The 18,329-nt window shown below is 42.1% G+C and overlaps 1 protein-coding gene across 1 annotated transcript; it reads right to left on the bottom strand.

Annotated features, from left to right (window-relative positions):
• Window positions 1–2,607: 2,607 nt before the first annotated feature.
• Window positions 2,608–18,329, bottom strand: paxbp1 (PAX3 and PAX7 binding protein 1). Its single transcript, XM_088321153.1, has 18 exons — window positions 17,917–18,329; window positions 16,343–16,450; window positions 16,064–16,261; window positions 15,774–15,992; window positions 15,604–15,704; window positions 12,340–12,548; window positions 10,426–10,615; window positions 9,053–9,176; window positions 8,114–8,216; window positions 7,926–8,041; window positions 7,659–7,858; window positions 7,440–7,587; window positions 5,296–5,417; window positions 4,483–4,559; window positions 4,352–4,418; window positions 4,130–4,276; window positions 3,062–3,216; window positions 2,608–2,997 (listed from the first exon to the last, which is right to left on the bottom strand). Exons 1-18 carry the CDS (start codon window positions 18,218–18,220, stop codon window positions 2,877–2,879), a joined length of 2,709 nt encoding a protein of 902 aa, XP_088177279.1. The 5' UTR covers window positions 18,221–18,329; the 3' UTR covers window positions 2,608–2,876.

Genomic DNA, 18,329 nt, shown 5'->3' with positions numbered 1-18,329 from the left:
ATACCAGTCAGGACCACGCAGGTTAGCCGGCTCAACGGGACCAATCAGCGTTAAAACTGGATGCTGGCTCACCGAAAACATGCAGTAAGCAGCCAATATAACTGCAAGCCACAGCAGCAACAAACACAAACCCAGCCGGAAGAAAATACAATAAGCACGGCTGGCTAGCTTTGTATGGTCTGGGTTACCACCGTTAGCAGTCGGCTAGAGAAAGAAAGAGAAAGAGAGAGAAAGGCAGTAAGAGAAAGAGGGAGAAATAGTATAAGATAGGAAGCAATACAGGAAAGAAAAAGAGACAAAGACAATAAGTGGGGAAAAGAGACAAAGAAAAAGGGAAAAAGACGGAAAGAGAGGGACAGAAAGAGAGGCAGGAAAACAGACGGAGGGAAAAACACTAAAAAATAAAGAGATAAAGGAAAGACCCAGACCATACAAAACCGGAAGCCTTTGGGAGCCCGCACGGTAGCGGGGAGTTAACTAGACAATATTATACTACTTTCAAGACAAGCGGTAAATAACACAGGAGGAAAAGTCACAATCACATACCTTAAACGAGGCGAAGGCAAAAAAGGAACGCATGCTGTACACAACAGCAGGTAAACTTACCCTTTAATGATCCACTCAGATTAAACAGTCAGAAGAACCCCAGCAACACGGTAAGCAAACTTCTAATTACTCCAAGCTGTTCCTCCGGGCACTCCGCTTTCCTCCCACATTCCAAAAACATACATGTCAGGTGGATTGGCCGGTCCAAATTGTCCCTAGGTGTGAATGGGCGAGCGAGTTGTCTATCCCTGTGTGACCTGCGATTGGCTGGCAACCAGTTCAGGGTGTCCCCTGCCCACTGATTGCTGGGATGGGCTCCAGCACCCCCGCGACCCTACTGAGGATAAGCGGTGCAGCTAATGAGATGAGATGAGCGCTACACATTCGCTGATTACTACAATCAGCCGTGTGTTTTATCTGCATGATTGTGGGGAGGAACACTCAACGTTCTGGACCTAATTGGGGGAAAAAATGTGTCTTTTATAGTCGTTTTAAGTCATCAATGCAGCTTCCGTCAGCTGATTCATGATGTGCATGCCAGTACGTGCATTTCTTAGATGCGCTCCAATAAACCTTTCGTTTCTCATCTTTTTGGGGATTTTGGTATTTGAAACGGGGTTTTTCGTACCTTCACCCTTTTCATGCTACCTTAACAGAAACAGATTAAAAGAAAACGGTGATGACATTTCTCTCCAGCACTCCTCCCACACCCTCTTCTTCCTACCCAATGTTTTGACCCCAAACAGCTATGCTTTAAGTAAGATAAAAGCAGAATAAGAAGAATCATAAGGGCTCTTTGAACTCAGTTGGGCATTGTTAACTCATATCTAAAAAGAAATTACAGTATATACCTTTCAACGTTTTAAAGGTAGAGTGCGTCGTTCAGTGTCCTTAAAATGTTTAGCTGCAATGGTGATTTCAGCCAGTAGATGCCATGAAGTTCTATAAACCACCTTTAAGGGCACCTCAAATGATGCACCCCATCTTTCCCCTTTTTTTCCAGCCCAGAAAGTTGAATTCCAATAACTTGCAAAGAACTTCCTGAAAATTCCAAAAACACTCCCAATTGGGCGACTGCAGGTCTCCAACATGGTGCTCACGGGCACCAGGTAGCCCCCCCAAGTACACCTGAGTGGCTCTCAGACAGGTTCTGAAAGTAACTCACCAGTAATTAACGTCCTCCATCTTTTTGAGGGGGTTTGGGTTGGAATTTGGAGACTTTTGGACTGTATTTGAAAGAGCCCTCTTCTTACTTTACCCACTTTCATGCTGGAATAAAAAATTTGAAAAAGCACGCGTGTGACATCGCTCTGTCCACCCCAAACCCCAGTTTCTTTCCCTTTAGGGTAATACGCTTCGTGGCTGGAACACAGATAATGAAAGTAACATAAAAGCAGATGGCCTGGTTATCCTCCAGTCCATTTTGAGTTGTCTTCAGTTTTCTTCCATGTGTCACTGTTTTTTTTCTACCAATTTAAAGGCATTGGAGATCATTTTAGCCGAACAGCCCACAATTCTTTGCTCCTCTTTATAGGTTCTCCCCTCTCCAATTGACTTTTTAATCATAGAACGCCGTCCTTCGGAGCAGTGTCTTGACAACCCATTTTCCTGAAATATATGTTAAACCTAGGGCAGCACGGCAGCGCAGTGGTTAGCGCTTGTGCGGCACAGTTCATGTCATGGGAACCTGTCATGGGTTCAAATCCAGCTCCAGACTTCCTGTGCGGAGTTTGTATGTTCTCCCTGTGCTTGCGTGGGTTTCTTCCGGGCACTCCGGTTTCCTCCCACGTTCCAAAAAACATGCATTTCAGGTGAATTGGCCCTAGGTGTGAATGAGCGAATGAGTTGTCTGTACCCGTGTGCCCTGCGATTGGCTGGCAACCAGTTCAGGGTGTCCCCTGCCCACTGCCCGGAGATGGCTGGGATGGGCTTCAGCCATAAGATAGTGACAACAAAGTCTAAACAGATTATTTCAGGACTGCGCATGAAACTGGTATCCTTTCAAGATAATCGGTAGCCCTCAGCTTTGTAAAGATTGTTGACCCCTGCTCTAGACTCAAATAAAGTTTGAACTTTCCAACTTTTATTCACAAGCAAACAAACATAAAAAAATACTACAGAAGTACTGTGATGTTTTGTGAGAGGAGCAGCAACCTTCGTTTTCTTTCAGTGGTGGAAACGAGGCTCACTTTTAGCACAGAAAACGTGAGTTTTTGTTTAACTTGCCACTAGTCACGGCTTTTTTTCCTACTAAGTCAGTAGTTGTTTTTTTTAGATCATTATACAGTGTCACAATATACACAAATGACAATATTTACAGAGCTGTGCCTCTACGACTTGCTTTCCAAGAGAGACTTGATGTCCTTGATGCCTTGCTCAGCAGTCAAGGCGATGAGGTGGTCCACTGCCTTCATGTGCACCAGCATCTTCACAATCTCTTTCACTTGATCCCTGGAAGAAGAAGTCGGGTCGTAAATCACGTTGAAGCTAGCGGAGGAGAGCAAGCGGTTCCTACTTTGTGGCACGGCGTTCGATATCGGAGGCCCCCAAACTGGCGCGATGCAACGAGTTGGCCAAGTGGACCAGGTAGCGACAGAGTGGCTCCAGCTGGGGCAGAGTCTGCTGGCCCCCCAGTCCGCTGAACCACTGCGCCGGCAAACACTCCACCACCTAAAAGAGAAAGCTTTTACACCACGAGGTCTTGATTTTCAAACAAGTTACCGTTTGTCTTTTCCTCCAGAGGGTTGTTTATTTGGGGGTCATAGAAAGAGGTAATCGAACGATTCAGATGGGGGAGGGGGACAGCTCTAAATGCATCTTTGATGCTGCATTTAGGGCTACAACAACGAATCGATACAATTATTAAAAGCGTTGACAACAAATTTCATCATTGATTTGTTGTGGAGTTCAATGCTAATATATGAGTGCATGGAATTTCCTTTTGATCCAGTGACGAACTTGTAGTAGCACTTTGGTCCAGCAGAGGACGTTTCGAGACCGTCTTTTTATGCATAAGGTTATCTTGATCCAAATTCTTTTACTTTTTAAGACTTTTGAAATCAAATTCAACTCTCAAAAAAAAACAGGCTTGAAACAAAAACAAAAAAAAACTTCTCGCACACAATACATCGTGCCTCGCACGCATTACCTGGCACATGACGAAAAGTATTCAGCAGACAGCCACTTCATATTAAATCGACACTTTCCCACGGTCCAAAGTAAACGTCTCTGTCTGAAGTTGCTATGAGTATTGTGGCTAGACCTAAGACATGCGTCTGCTCCAAAAGTCTCGACTGAAACCACATCACCATTTTGATAGTTGTGGTCACGCGATGCTGACACAAAAGTAAATCGACTTTTGTTAAATGTACTAAATATTTTTAAAAATATATCATTCTTATCAATGTATTCACCTTTTTAAGACTTTCTAAAATTGGATTGAAGACATTTAAATGCCAATAGGGGCCTTATTTTTAAAATAAATGGGGGAATGCTCTTCTACTATGTTGTTATCAATTAAAATGAAGACTTCAAAATCTTTAAGCAAAGGAGAATCAACATCTTCTGCCTGGATTTGGTCTACCTTCTGGGTCTTGCGAACGTTGTCCTCGCTGGGGTCAGTGGTCTGCAGGGCCGACAGGATGTAGCGGTTTAAAGTGCTGTCCAAAGCCAGGTCCTTCAGACAGGACGTGGAGACGATCCCTTCCCATTGCAAGATGTTCCCCAACAACTAGCAAAACGGTTATTACATCTCATAAGCAAATGCACGAAAAAAAAAACCACAGGCAAGTCTGTGTCTACAAACCTTCACACACGTCCAAAACTGCCTCTGGTAGAACAAGTAGGGCCCACCGTTTTTGTTTTCCAGCAAACTAAAAGAATGCAACAAAAGTGTGAGAAAATGTCAAAAATAATTTAGGCAAATTGACATCCTACTTTTTGGGGTAGAGTGGTTGGAAGACGTCTTCGTCCAGTGTCCGGCGAATCCGCATCACTGCCGTTTTCAACAGTTCCTGCCCAACAAGACGGCGTGCTTTTAGAATCTAAAGCTTCTTAAGTTAAGAACAGCGTTCGTGCACTTTTTTTCATGGCCAAATTCAAGCACCTTTTAGGAACTTACAAGGCCAACTTTTAAATGTCTTCAGTACCATTTAAAGAAGAAACCAGGTCTCTGACTCATGAATTTTTCAGGTCCACAAATATAGCCGCACGTGTTTCCCCAAGTCCTCAAAAAGGTCAACATATATATTTGCGACTTACATATGCAATTTTTAATCTTGCGTGTCCATTTATCAAGACAAATGATTTTTAAATGTTGAGTAAATCACAAATATTTTTGAGTATCTGAACAATACTTGTGTAAAATTTTTTGAGACAAATGTCTCCACATAAAGGTGTCGGGCAAAATTGACAGTAATATGTAGCTTACATTTATAGATGTGGGAAGTTCTTCCAATTACAATTTACCACTAGGAAATACTAATTCTTACATAGCCCATAATAAATGTCCATTACTGATTCGTAATCTTCGCACTAATACACATTTCATGGTGCAATGGCAGAGCAGAGCCACTAGAGAGCAGTGTCTGCCTCATTTCAAGATTTATTCACGAGAAACATGGCAACAATTTCAAGTATTTGCAGGCATTCCATCCAAAATGAAATAATTTTTCAAGGATTTCAAGCACTCGTACGAAACCAATAAGAAGCTTGAGATTGTAGCTATTTGGCAGGAAAAGCCTCACTCACCCGCGTGTATTGGTTGTCACCGTGCAGAACCGTGGGGTAGCCTTTCATCAGCCGACGGACGAACGCAACTAGCCGCGATGTCTGGCTGTGCGACAACGGGTCCCACACTTGCTCCGACAGCGCTGTGCCAACCCCAGAAAATTGTGAGTCAAAATCCTATTTCACTTTTTTGACTCAGAGCCAAGAAAGCAAAATATTTGCAGTTTTTTGTCAACCTCAAGTGATCCGAGGCATACCTTTGCATGAAAAATACATCTCAAGGCACACCGCCAGTAGATGTTTAAAGACCCAGTGTGAAATATTTGACAACTATTGGCTATGTATTGTCTGGCAAACGAAAACCTATGCCACGGAGCACAGCGTAGCAGCAAGTTGCCAGACAGACATGGCGACGACCTTAAAAAGGAAACATTTCTTGACCTATATTTTTTTTTATACAAATTCACATTGGTAAGAATAAAGTTTTTTTTGCCTAGTATTCCAATCAGTTTGTTTTCCCTGAATGAATGTTATTTGTTTTTATATCACTAAGAGGCAGTAAATATTACACACTACCCCTTTAAACAAAAAGCCATTTTCGGCTCCAGTCTGCTTTTGTGCTTTTTAATCGTCACTATACTCTAAGCCAGTTTTGATCGTTTCACCACTGGCGGTTAAATAAAACCGAGAAGTTGGATTTTACCAAACAAACTTCCTCTGAAACGTGCGACCAATGTTTTTTGTCCTTATCATGCTGCTTGAAAGCCGGAGCGAATATTACAGAAGAAACAGTACATAAAATGAGGACAGTTTAAAAGGCTAGACATCTCCAAAGTTCAACTTTTTTCATGCCCACCAGCCCCTACTCAGATTATTGAAATGCAACAGTTTGCTGCCATCAATTGGATCAGGAAAAGTATTACATAGTCAGCCGATAGATAACAACAGCGTTTTGTTAGGCAATTGATCATTTTTTTTCCCGTTTTTAGTATTAGACACCTGCAAAGGAGAATGCATTCGATGCCAGTTTGTTGTGACTTTTATTGCGCATTGTTTGTAGTCCATCATAAAATGTTTACATAAGTGACTACCGGCTAATCGTGTTGCTGTTCGTTGATTTTCCGCACCCTATATGGTAGATTTGCTTTTGTAACCAAGGAGATTTAACACTCATCTTGTGTTGGGAATCAGCATCACCATTGCTAGTGGTCGATTTTGACCCGGTCTAACTCCGTCCTGATCACTACAAGAAACGAGTATCGTGCAATACATTTAACATCTTAAACACTTTATACATCCAAAACAATATTTTCCCATTGGAATTCTATTTTATGGCCCCTGAGACACGTTATTACCCATTACAATCTTGGAACAGGTCACTGTAGATCCTAACACGACATAAGTGTTAAAAATAAAGAACGAGCTAAAGGGAGGCCTTTGTAACAAATTGGAATCTCTTAAGTTTAGCTTCTTTACCTGTTCTCCTTGCAAGTTGCAATCTTTTATTTAGAGCGTCTACTAAACTTCATACTTATCATTCGGTCCTTCGAGCAGATCTGCAATAATGAACTCTTGACTGATGATGAAAAAATTGAACGATTTACTTGCAAACCAGACAAGTTCTCGCTCCACATATACCGTATTTTCCGCACTATAAGGCGCACCGGGTTATAGGGCGCACCCCGAAAAAATAGTTTTTGCCGTCGAAGCCAATGCCAGCCTGTAAATGATAAAAAGGATCCGCCCCTTGACCTCCGAATAACTTTAGCCAATAGTGATCGATTCAAATGATGATTGACACATTGGTTAGCCAATGAAACGCCGGTAAATAAATCCCAGCATACACCGTGTACTACTTGGCGTTCGGGATAAAATCTAGTCGGCGGCTGCAAGTTAGTTGGAAGACTTTGTGACTTAATGTTGATCCTTAAATAAGGCGCACTGTATTATAAGGTGCATGGTCAGCTTTTGAAAAAAATAAAGGCTTTTAGGTGCGCCTTATAGTGCAGAAAATACGGTACATAGATCACACTACAGTGCTCCTGCCAATAGTGGAAGATTAGTAGTATTGCGCCCAAAGGGGTTAAATAGTCAATATTTTCTTTTATGCAATCATCACGTCTCCCCATCCCCTTCCTCAAAGCAGGTGAGATTTAGTGGTCTACCTGTCAGCTTGGGCAGGATGACCTTCTCAACGATGGCTGGCAGCAGGCCGATGTCGCAGTCTTCTTTCTGCAAGGCGATGTTCTCCTCAAAGCCGTAAAAGAGCAGGGTCTCGAACCATAGCATGTACTCGAAGTTTGGGCATTGAACCTGCGTCAGAAAGTGGTACTCAGCAAGCCGGAAGCAAACTCTCAAAGGCAAAGTCGGCGACGGGCCCTTACCTCGAGAGGGTTCCACGTGACCAGCTGCAGACGGACGAGGGGGCAGAAAAGTTTTGGCAAGCAGAGGCCAATGTAGGCGTCTTTGTAGGACTGATAGTATATTCGCCTCCACACTTCGAATTGGGACTTGATGGCGTCCATGGAATGAAAGTCCTCCACCACGTCCTCGAAAACTTTCTTGCATTCTCGGAGGATGCGATCTGTGACATGGCGAGATAACGTCAGATGGGAGATTCCTCCACTCTGGTGGGGTGCGACGTTGAGTACCGTGCTCCATGCTGAAGCTGGTGCAGTCCGTGGACGTTTCTTCGTCGTCTGACGACAAGCCTTCTTTGTGCTCGGTCCAGTTTCCCTTCTGCTCTCGGGCTTGGCGGCGCCGAGCTCTAAGGAGACCAAGATTCGGATCAGATGATGAATTCAAATTTAAAGATTAAGTTATTTTTCCCAATTTGTACCTCCGTGCCTCTCTTTCTGCTATTCTTCTCTGGCGACTGCTCTCCAGAGCCAGCGTGCGGTCGCGGCCGAACGCGTCAAGATTGGAGCCTTTGACAGCTTTATCTGAAAGACACGGGGACCATGTGAGGGACGCTCGTCTTATTATGTCGTCACTCTAAACTTCGCTAAACAGTTGATAATAGAGTTTTGTCTTGCAGCGAGATAAACCTCATATTAAAGCTGATAATTGATAGGTGCTGATCATTTTGAGGGGGGTGGGGAGGGGAAATTAGCAACTTATGAAAAGTGCACATTATTCTGCTTCAAGATATATTTAGGAATGTGTTGAGAAATGCACATTCATAACTTATTTCATGATTTTTATTTTCACAAAGTAGCAGCTACATGAGATAGCACTATTTTCTGGCGGATTTACAATTTGAACAAGTCTACAAGCACAAACTTGTAAATGTTGCCTATCCTAATATTTTTTAAAAATATATTATTTATTACATGTTTATCCTGAGGTGCCGTGTCTGATCTCGTTGTAAACAATCTTCACGATGTTGTTGTCAATGACAATAGACAAATCAAATTCACTGAAGCAATATGAATCAGAAGGCCATGCTGAAACTAATATGTCCAGTGTATTCTTATAAAAAAATGTGGTGTTGACATCCTTTCTAGTTTTCCACTTCACTTACCTTTCTGCAACAATATCTTTCTTTTAAAAGTCACAAGTTAACTTTACTCTCTTACAGCGAGACTCGGCCATGCAAAACTATACATGAAATTTTCTCATGCTCGCTCACACTCAAACAAGCCGGATGAGACTTTTCTTAAAAAAGGGTGAAGTGGGGGGTAAAATATGGCAAGCGCACTGTCATCAAGCTCGCCCACTCGCACGGAATTAACAAGGCCGTTCGAAAGAATCATAAAAACCTTCGAGATGGACTGACTTGAAAGGCTTGCAAACTCCGCCGATTCATCTTTTATATCATCCTGTCGTCTCTGGACCAGCCGCGAGGCCCGTTGCCTTAGTAACTGCTGCATGGCTGTCTCCAGCTCCTCCACGACGGGCACCTGAAACATACGGCGCCTTCTGTCACCTCTGAGCGCAACAAAAGACTGGCTCCCACTACCGGGAACGTCTCGCCGCTGTGGGGAGGAGGAGGATTGAGACGGACGATAAAAAGAAAAGAAAAAAAAATGACTATCTGGTGAGTCACCAGGGTGGCCGGTGTCAAGGGGGGAAAAACTCCCCAGAGGTTGAAACTGCAAATCACATCAAAAAGTTGAGTGTGGAGAGAACTTATAAAGAGAAGCAAAGCATTGTGGGCTGTTCCGCGGTCAATCATCATCATTCAATCATTTAACAACGGTGCCTGTACATTCCTCCAAGTAATCGCCTAGAAACAAAATAAAAATCTGAGTTTAGGGGAAGCAGGTTGCTCCATGTTGGTGCTGTAATATCAAAATTCCAATTAATGATGACAGCAGACACTCATCTAAGGGGAATTCCTCATTTTAAAGTCTAATATGGTGGTACAACACTGAAGAGCCACTCTAAGAGGTATTCATAATGAATGTGGAATGATTTAGTTGACTATCTGAAAAATGACCTTAATTTATATTAATTCAAGAAAAGATTATATCAAGAGTTGCTTTGGTGTTGGATGTTATAGAAAGTGTAAGCTGTCATTGCAGGCCGACATTATATTTTGTATTGTTTTTTCTTGTTTTGCTTGTGAATGAATCTTGGCTGCAGGATAGTCGTAGAGGGAGCATTAAAAAGCAGGTTTTTACAGATTGAGTGCCAATATCTTGTTTGTTTTCATTATTTATTACTGTTTTTCCGCTGTGACCCAATACACAAGAAAACCCACAAAATTTTCGATTCAATAAACATGATCCTGTTGACAATATTATCTTGGTTAACATCAATGCACACCCGCAAACTACTTATTGCAATGAGAAATTGTAAATGGAAGATGTTGGATATGACTTTTTAGACAGAAGTCAGAGCAAGTGCTCTGGAATCGGGTTTAATACCAGTACTAAATCATCATCCACCTCCAAAATTGAAGTTATCATTACAATACAGGAGGATCAAAACCATGTCAGGACAGACCATTCAAGTTTGGCACAGACTTTTGACATTTATTTCTGATGAGAACATCAAGCATCCAATTCATATCTCTGAAATTATGTCAAAATGTTTGTGTCAATGGGGCAATGTTAGTGCCCAAAAATGTCATCACCTCTCAATATATTATTTGTCAAAAGATCACAAAGACAGAAATAAAAATCCGCTGAGAGAAATCTCCCTTACCTTTTCACTGAAACACTCAAGCAAGTCTCCAACATACCCTCGCATCTCTTGCAAGAATTGATATTGGTCAGCATGGTCATTGGTGGAGCCGTCCAGCTGTAGGATAGCGCTCGCAGAGGCTGCCATCTCTTCTTGGATATGCGTGTAGCGACTCGTGTTGGTGTTGTGGCTCTCGTTCATCTGGCCAAGCCTGAAGACAAACGACACAGTAAAAGAAGGCAGCCAACAATTGCCTTGATATTTACTGTATTTTCTTACTGTAAGGTGCACCCAAAAACCGCAAATTGGCTAGAAATGTTAAAATGCACCTTATAAGCTAGATTGCCTTATATGGGGAAAAAAATGTGTGTGTGTGTGTAATTATTGATCAATAGATCAATTTTTTTCGCTGACAACAATTGCATAACATTGGTGGCAGGAGGACAAACCAGATAGGAATGGTAAGAGCAGCGAATCCTAACCAGCTGAGCACCAGATCCTAAACACTAAAACCACTACAGACATTGATGGTTATTCACAGAAGCATAACATTGAATGCAGCGGGAATGGAACACCCGGATTGCAGCGGGGAGATACGGAGGTTAAGATTAGGGAGAATGCTGTTTCACTTTCTCTCTGCTCAAACTACGTACGCAGTGTAAAAGACAAACATTTTGCATACGTGCTCCCATGCCTTTATTTTTATCTTTCAGGACGTCAGAATTTCTTCCCCTGATGCCTTTTTCGTCCTTCAGTTCAGAAGCTCGTGCGCTTTGTACAACCGACGGCTTTAATATCTGAAAATATTCTTACGCCAATAAAAACATCAACAACTTGGTAAAGTGTCTAAAAATAGGGTGAAGATGAGAAGACCCAATGCATTTTCATGTGGTGTCTGTATCCCTAGTGGTCTAGTAGATGTGATCCAGAGCACTCCACCCTGCAATCTGGGTCTGGTTCCGATTGCATCCAATGTTAAGCAATAGTATGCGATTTTGATCTGTGATAAAATCTGACTTACCCCTTAATGTTGCTGTAAAATTTGCCTAAAATCCCAATCCAAGAGGTACCCAAAATAAATTGAATGCAGCACTTGAACCGTTTGAAGAATATGGACCAGTTTGGTGTCTTCCAAAAGGTAAGTGTCCCAATTTGAAATAATCCATGCGAGTGGTATAAACATTGAGTAATTAGAGTTAAAACACAAAGAAATACAAGGTTTTTATCCTCGCTTGAATTTTTTTGCAATTAAATACCTGCAGATGAGTGTACGATGGGCATCTTAGCCAAAGAACAGGTGAGACAATAGCTTAAAGCCTTACCTGGTACCTTGTGAAATTTGATGACAATCTGAAATACTAAACATTGTATTTTTCACATTTTTGCTAATGGTAGGCGTAAACAAAAGTTACCATTTGGGGACGACCAATTAACGTCCTGGATCGAATGACTCAATTTTTGCAGAATATCAACTCATCAGCTAACTTCCTTGGGGACTTTAAGGTGAGATATCACGGCTTTGTAGTTTTCGAGTATCTGTTTTAGACTGACCGTGTTGTTTCTGTGATGAGTATTTTGAAATGGTCGTCATATCTTGAATCCCGAAAGTTTAAGCTTACCAATTATATATGGCGTGACATACTTATATGACTAGTGAAATTGTTCGGACACGTATTTGTTCATCAACAGTCTGATGGCCCGCCGATGTTAAGGGGTTAATGCAAAAATACAGCACTTTTTTTTTATTGTGCAGCTGTGGCCCTTACAGTAATTTTAGTTCCATGCGCCCTATGGTCTGGTGCACCTTTAATATGAAAAAAATATCACAAAAGACTATTTTTAGGGGGTGGGCCTTACAATATACGGTAAGATCTATCTGGTCTCTGTACATCGCTTTATGGCGTCTACAAAACGAGAGCCAGGGACGTGACCTACCTTTCTTGGAGGCGTTTCTTTACCAGATCGAGTGAAATGGGGACCAAGTTGCCCAAAGAGAACCCAAAGTGAGGCAAAGCGCCGTCTGCCGGGTTTTGGTGCTTTTCGGCCTGCATGCCATAGACGAAGGGCATGCTGTAGCCATAAGCTTGGCTCTCATAGCAATTCTGGTAGTAGGCTGTGTTTTCCTCCTGTTGACTGCTTTGAACCTGTTTGGGAGACACGAAATAACATGGCCGCTTTGGAATAAGATTTGTGGTAGTGTGGTGAAGATTGAATGACAGAAAAGAAAAGTGACACATGATCACATATAAAGTCTGCACAAAAATTATCGGACCATGTTATCTGGTCGATGACGGCAAAATATGACACAAGTTATTGTTTTCATAGGGAAAATAAGAGCAGACAATGAGCCACTTGATGTCAAGCTAAATATTTCCTCTAAGCTTCCAAGGGTCTGAGCAATCACACGGTCTGTGAGTGTCCCTTGGAACAACGGTGAGCATAAGCAATCCCAAATGTGGCAACCAGATCATTACCAGCTCAGTAGCCTAGATGGTAGTGTGCCCGCTTTGAGACTGGGAGGTCGCTGGTTCGCGCCTCGGCCGAGTCATACCTAATTGGTAATATGGCGGCGCCCTCTGTTGGCTGCGGCTGCATCGGCTCGCTACAACGGGTCAGGTGTATCGACATTTCGTTCTGTGTACATTGTTACAAAGAATGACAATACAAAGGAAATTATTATTATTATTATTATCAAAGATTTCCTAAACCGGAAATAAAGTTACATTTTGCAGAGTTTCTGGCAACACTAGTTTTTCAAATTTTAATAAATTGGCAAATGTAATATCAGAAAGGTCGCACAGTCCACACACGTCAGTCTTATACAAGACTTCTGTTTTTAAAAAAGTATCTATTGGTACCTAATACTAGCATTTTGTGGATTTAATTAGTTGCACAATACAGAACTGTATTTAGTCACACTTTAGAGGAAGTACGGTATTGATATTGTACTTTGACTTGATATTTGCAAATTATTTCATTATTACACAGGAGCAATCAAAGAGACCCCAAAAAAACAGGCCATTTCCCTGTTTTCTCTCTTTTGTTTTAACCAATTGACCTTATTTTATTTTTTTCTTCCTTCTTACATTTTTAATTATTTGTTTTGCCCTTTTTTCTTCGTTTTCTAGATTCCTTTTTTATTATATTTATTACTTCCTTTTTGCTTTTTACTTCTTTTCTTGCTTTTTCCTTTCCCCCCTAGTTTCTCTTCTTCCTTTTCCTTTTCCCCCTCGTGTGTCATTTTTTCTTAGCTTTTTTCTTTTGTGTCTTTTTAATCCATGTCTTTTTTTGCCTTTTTATGTCATTATGTGACTAATGTTACATGGGTGACAGCAAGAAAAACAATCTGAAGAGCATTTTGGGAGCCGAAAGAGTGAGCAGAGTCGTAAGAGGAACTTCCTTATAGAGACGGAACCTTGCACGTCAACAATGATGTAGGCAATAAAGGTCCCGTAGCTACCTAGTCGAACGGTGATATGGGAAATTACACTTGTATCTTTAGATTTTCATGTCTTAGGGATAAAAATACAATAATATTTTTTAAAGCAAACTACTCTACCGACTTTAAACATTTCAACATTTTTGGGTGAAATCCCATGATTTTGAGGGATAGTTTACATTTCCAACTAAATGCGACTTCTATGAATGCCCTGTGATTTTTAAGCGTCTCTTGTTTGAGACTTCACACACAAATGCTCATCGATGCAACGCTGTAGAATATCTAGCAATTTGAAAGTCATTGTGCTACTGGAGGGGGAACAGTTGTCCTCCTAAATACGAATGAAATCCAAAACCTCACTTTCCCTCCATTGAATGCTTTTTGTGTTTTCGTCTGCAGTGGTGTGTTGATTTCTACGCTACAATGAAGAACATGTAAACAGAGCAGCCAATGAATCGAAGGTTTGCAAGTTGGGAAAGATAAAAAACAAACGCTGACAAGTTTTTATCTGTGAGTTTAACTTTCCAATCGATACTCAAATAAACCAAAACCAAACTCAGTTTTGCTCCCGCTGCTTTGTTTTTTAATATGCACAACTGTAGGCTCGTCTGTGGAGTAAGGTGGTCGCGCATCACTTGCGGCCAGTGAGTCGGTGCGCCGTATGTGTGATAAATACAGAAAAAGAACCAGCTACGAAGAGTGCGCCTTTTAACAAGGTGCGCCCTATGGGCGTGAAAATTCGGTTCTTTCATTTACTCAATCTTGCGCTGACATTGACCTAAAGGTACCGCGCCTAAAACACCGCAGAGGGAACCTGCGTTGTTTTTGCCTGTATGCACTGTAATTCTGGACGAATTTGCTTGTGATTTGATTTCGAAATGACGAGTCCTGATTTGTGTGCATGATAGAATTTATTGTGCTCTGAAAGGGTCTAGCCAGTGCGCAGAAACACACGCACGCACCTTAGAGGGACCATTGGTCAAGCGATGATATTCAATCCACCGTATGACATGTTGGATAGATTCAAAGCATTTATCCTCCTCATTAAAATAAATTTAGATTTTCAATAGAAGTAATTGCAAAACTTGGTCACATCTACTACCTTTTCTTTATGTGAAAACTGTAGAGCTGAGTCATAATCGATCGCATGGCTTAGAATGTTGTGATTGGACGGGCTTCTCTGCTTTTTTTTTCTCGTTTTTGTGTACTCATACATTTAGATTGACATCTTGTTGAAAAAGATTGACGGCCCACCATGACTGAAACCCGGTGTAACATTTCTGTACCCCACACCCTCAAAACGTAGCTTACATATTGGAACTGTTCGTGCTTCAGTAGATTACTGTTGCCATAAGTTTGCTCCACATGCAACCTCCCCAGCCATTATTGGTCAAATGGTACTATTTCCCCCTCTCTGCATCAGCATTTGTATATTTATTTTGAAATGTTCTCGCTCTTAATGTGCACAGTTAAGATAAAAGAACTTGATAAGAATAAGGGATATCTTTTTCTTAGCTTCCCTTAGAAATGTGTGACATTTAGTGTGGGAGCACAGCTATTATGTTTGGAGGTGACTGAAAAAAACAGTTTTAGTGCAAACATACACCCAAGCGACTGAGAATAAAAAAAAAGAAAACATTTAAATAGAAGTTTTGTACAATGAATTAAATAATAACAATAAATAACAACCACAATACATTTGATATGAAAGAAGATTTACTCCACCTTTGTTTGCAACCCCCAAAAAACTTTATTCTGACCTGGGGTATGCTGATCCCTTTCCGGATCTGCTCCTGCTCCCATCGGCTCAATTCTTCATCGTGCCCTGTATCTAGCGCCTCGTCGTCGCTGCACTCGATGCCTTAACACAAACGGGCAAAAATCAGGCCATTGCGGCAAACGTCAGACGCTTCCTAGCGAGCTAACATACCAATCTCCTCTGCGATCTTCTGCCTCTGTGATTTGTTGCGAACGCCACTGAAGCGGATCCTCTTCTCGTCCTCTTCGTCGTCTGTGCCGTCTTGGTCTTCCTGTGTCATGCGTTTCTTGGGGCCTTCCGTCTCGACCAAAGGAGCGTCGCCCCCGAGCTCTCTGGCCAGCTGCCGACGCTTTCTGGCAGCATGGATGAAAGCTGCATCTGGGATCTCCCCTAGAAGAGCGGATAAAAGTTTTTAGGTCCTGAAAGTGTAAGACTACATGAAACAGGGGTGGATGTGTTACCAGGTCTCAAAATATTCAAGGAGGAGAGTGTGTTGAATGTTGCCCCCGTGTGGTTGTTGCCCCCCTGGACTTGAGTAACTTTCCCATCTTCCTTCTGCTCGTCACCACTGTCCACCTCCATTTCTCCCTCGCCATGCTCACTGATCACATTGCTGACCGCTTCTTCTTTGACTGCAACGACAGGTTGATGGCTGGATTCTACAAAGAAATAAAGAGTCAACAGATAAACAATTTATTTGTTAAAACGATGCATTGCTTTCTTAGCTGAATAATGTTTACCTGATTTGACTACACCCCCTTTCTCCAAGTCCTCTTTGTATTCTTTCTTGAGCTGCTTGACTATTTTCTTGCTGTGATTGGGTTTCTTGACTCGGAAGACTTCTGGTCCTTTTAGAGACACCAAAATGATAAGTTTATTCCGCTAGCTAACAATAAAGAATGTAGTTGTGTTTTATTATCGGACGTGAGCATTGTTTGTTGTGTTGACAATAATGCGCCGTTTACAAAAAGTATCCGAACACTGAACACAGATTATATAGTGAGCTTTTATATAAAGGATTCTTTAGCGTTGTACAGCCAAAACGAGTTTGTTTTTGTGTGACACCTTGACTGTAAATTGTTGTGAAAACGTGCCCTATATATTCTGAAAAGTACTGCTTTGTATTTCAGCCTTGGTTTGGCTTTGCGTGTTTCTGAACAGGATCAATGGCTCAAGTTTTGAACGACATGGAAAAATTTGCATGCAAATAAATTTGTCTCTGAGGCATAGGTACTCATAGAAAGCCATATCTGGCTTGCGAGCCATAGGTTCCCGACCCCTGGTATATAGTATACGTCGTATATAAAGGAATAGGTACAGTGACTAAAACGTCAGAATATGATGTCCAGGGATGAGATGGCGTTGTTCATATTGACGGGCCATTATTAACAATAATGTAAAATGGTCTTGCGGGCCGGATACGATTACACGGCGGGCCGGACGTGGCCCGCGGGCCGGGAGTTTGACACATGTGATCTACAGAGTAGAAGTAAGTGGAAGGAGACCAAGAGGAAGGCCGGGATTGACGTGGATGGATAGTGTTATGAGAGCCCTGCAGGAAAGAGGTCTAAATATAATGGAAGCTAGAGCTCTTGTTGGTGATAGGAATGAGTGGAGAGGTGTGAAAGGATAGTGGGATGTTTGGACGCGTTCTATAGGATGGGCTGGGCACCCGTATGATGTGGCAGGGGTAAACCAGTGAAAGCTGTGGGGCCCTGCTGTTGAACAGGAGTGTGTCTTGTGTCTCCCTGACCACAGTGACATGGCCGTTTTGTTGTGTTCCCTTTCATCTGGGAGACGAAAGCATGACCAACTTGGGTGCCGAGGTGCTTAACTTGTTCAGGTGTTTGGGCATTTGGATTGGCCATGGTGTCTGGTTTTTGCTACTTTTTTTTTTTTTGTATGTGTTTGTCTTGCTGTCGGACACCCCTCTCGAGGGATATGACCAGGGTAGATAGATCGAGACACATCTCAGTCATTGGGACTAAATTGTAGGTTAAATTCACGTTTTATTAAACAATAAACACGAATACATAAAAAAGGGACTAATATGTGAGAGAACGCAGTAATGAGTATACCAATATTTCTGAATGTGAAAAATCTATTCAGAACTCGATCAAAATCATTGACATCAAAACCTGAATCAGATTCATTTCGAAAGCTGATGTACAAGTGAATGTGAAATTAGATAGCATGCACGAGCCCTCTACAGTCTTTTTTTGTAGAAGATTAGTTCTTCTGCGATGTACGGAACATTCAATATTAATTAAGGCTAAGTGAGGAAAATGGCGTCCCAGTAAGCTCGTGTTTTTACCTTCTTCTTCTTCGTCATCGTCAAAACTTAGCAAGCTAGCCTTACTAGCTCCGATTGGTACCACACTCTCTTTGGCCTTTTTATCCCTCCTGATGCTTTTGAAAGCGGCCGAGACGCCGTTGCTTGCAGCGCTCAATCCGGCGTTGTCGTTGCCCCAGGATGTGGTGGTCTCCAGGAACGGCACTGGCTCCAAAACAGGCCCAAACAGCGTCGGAGCCAGCATCGGCTGCGGGTTTTCCTCGCGCTCTTCGTCGTCTGATTCGTTTCGTCGACGCAAATTTGCGCGTTTGACCCTTTTAAACATGTTTTCGGTCCTCAGCGAAGATTTCGCATGCTAGGCTAAGATAGAGCTAGCGAGCTTTTTTTGCTAGCGAATACCGAAGTGCTCCTTTTCTTCGTTTGCAGCATGAGCC

This window comes from Urocampus carinirostris, chromosome 17, assembly GCF_059441175.1.
Source record: "Urocampus carinirostris isolate Australia breed hairy pipefish chromosome 17, RoL_Ucar_1.0, whole genome shotgun sequence".
In the NCBI taxonomy this organism is placed as follows: Eukaryota; Metazoa; Chordata; class Actinopteri; order Syngnathiformes; family Syngnathidae; genus Urocampus; species Urocampus carinirostris.
This window is presented reverse-complemented; position numbering and strand designations above follow the sequence as displayed.

Coding starts and splice junctions, on each gene's coding strand:
- paxbp1 (XM_088321153.1), bottom strand. CDS start 18,220: ATGTTTAAAAGGGTCAAACGCGCAAATTTGCGTCGACGAAACGAATCA. Junction 9,177..10,425: donor TTGAGTGTTTCAGTGAAAAG/GTAAGGGAGATT, acceptor CGTATGTTTCAG/GTGCCCGTCGTGGAGGAGCT. Junction 3,217..4,129: donor ACGTTCGCAAGACCCAGAAG/GTAGACCAAATC, acceptor TTTCTCTTTTAG/GTGGTGGAGTGTTTGCCGGC.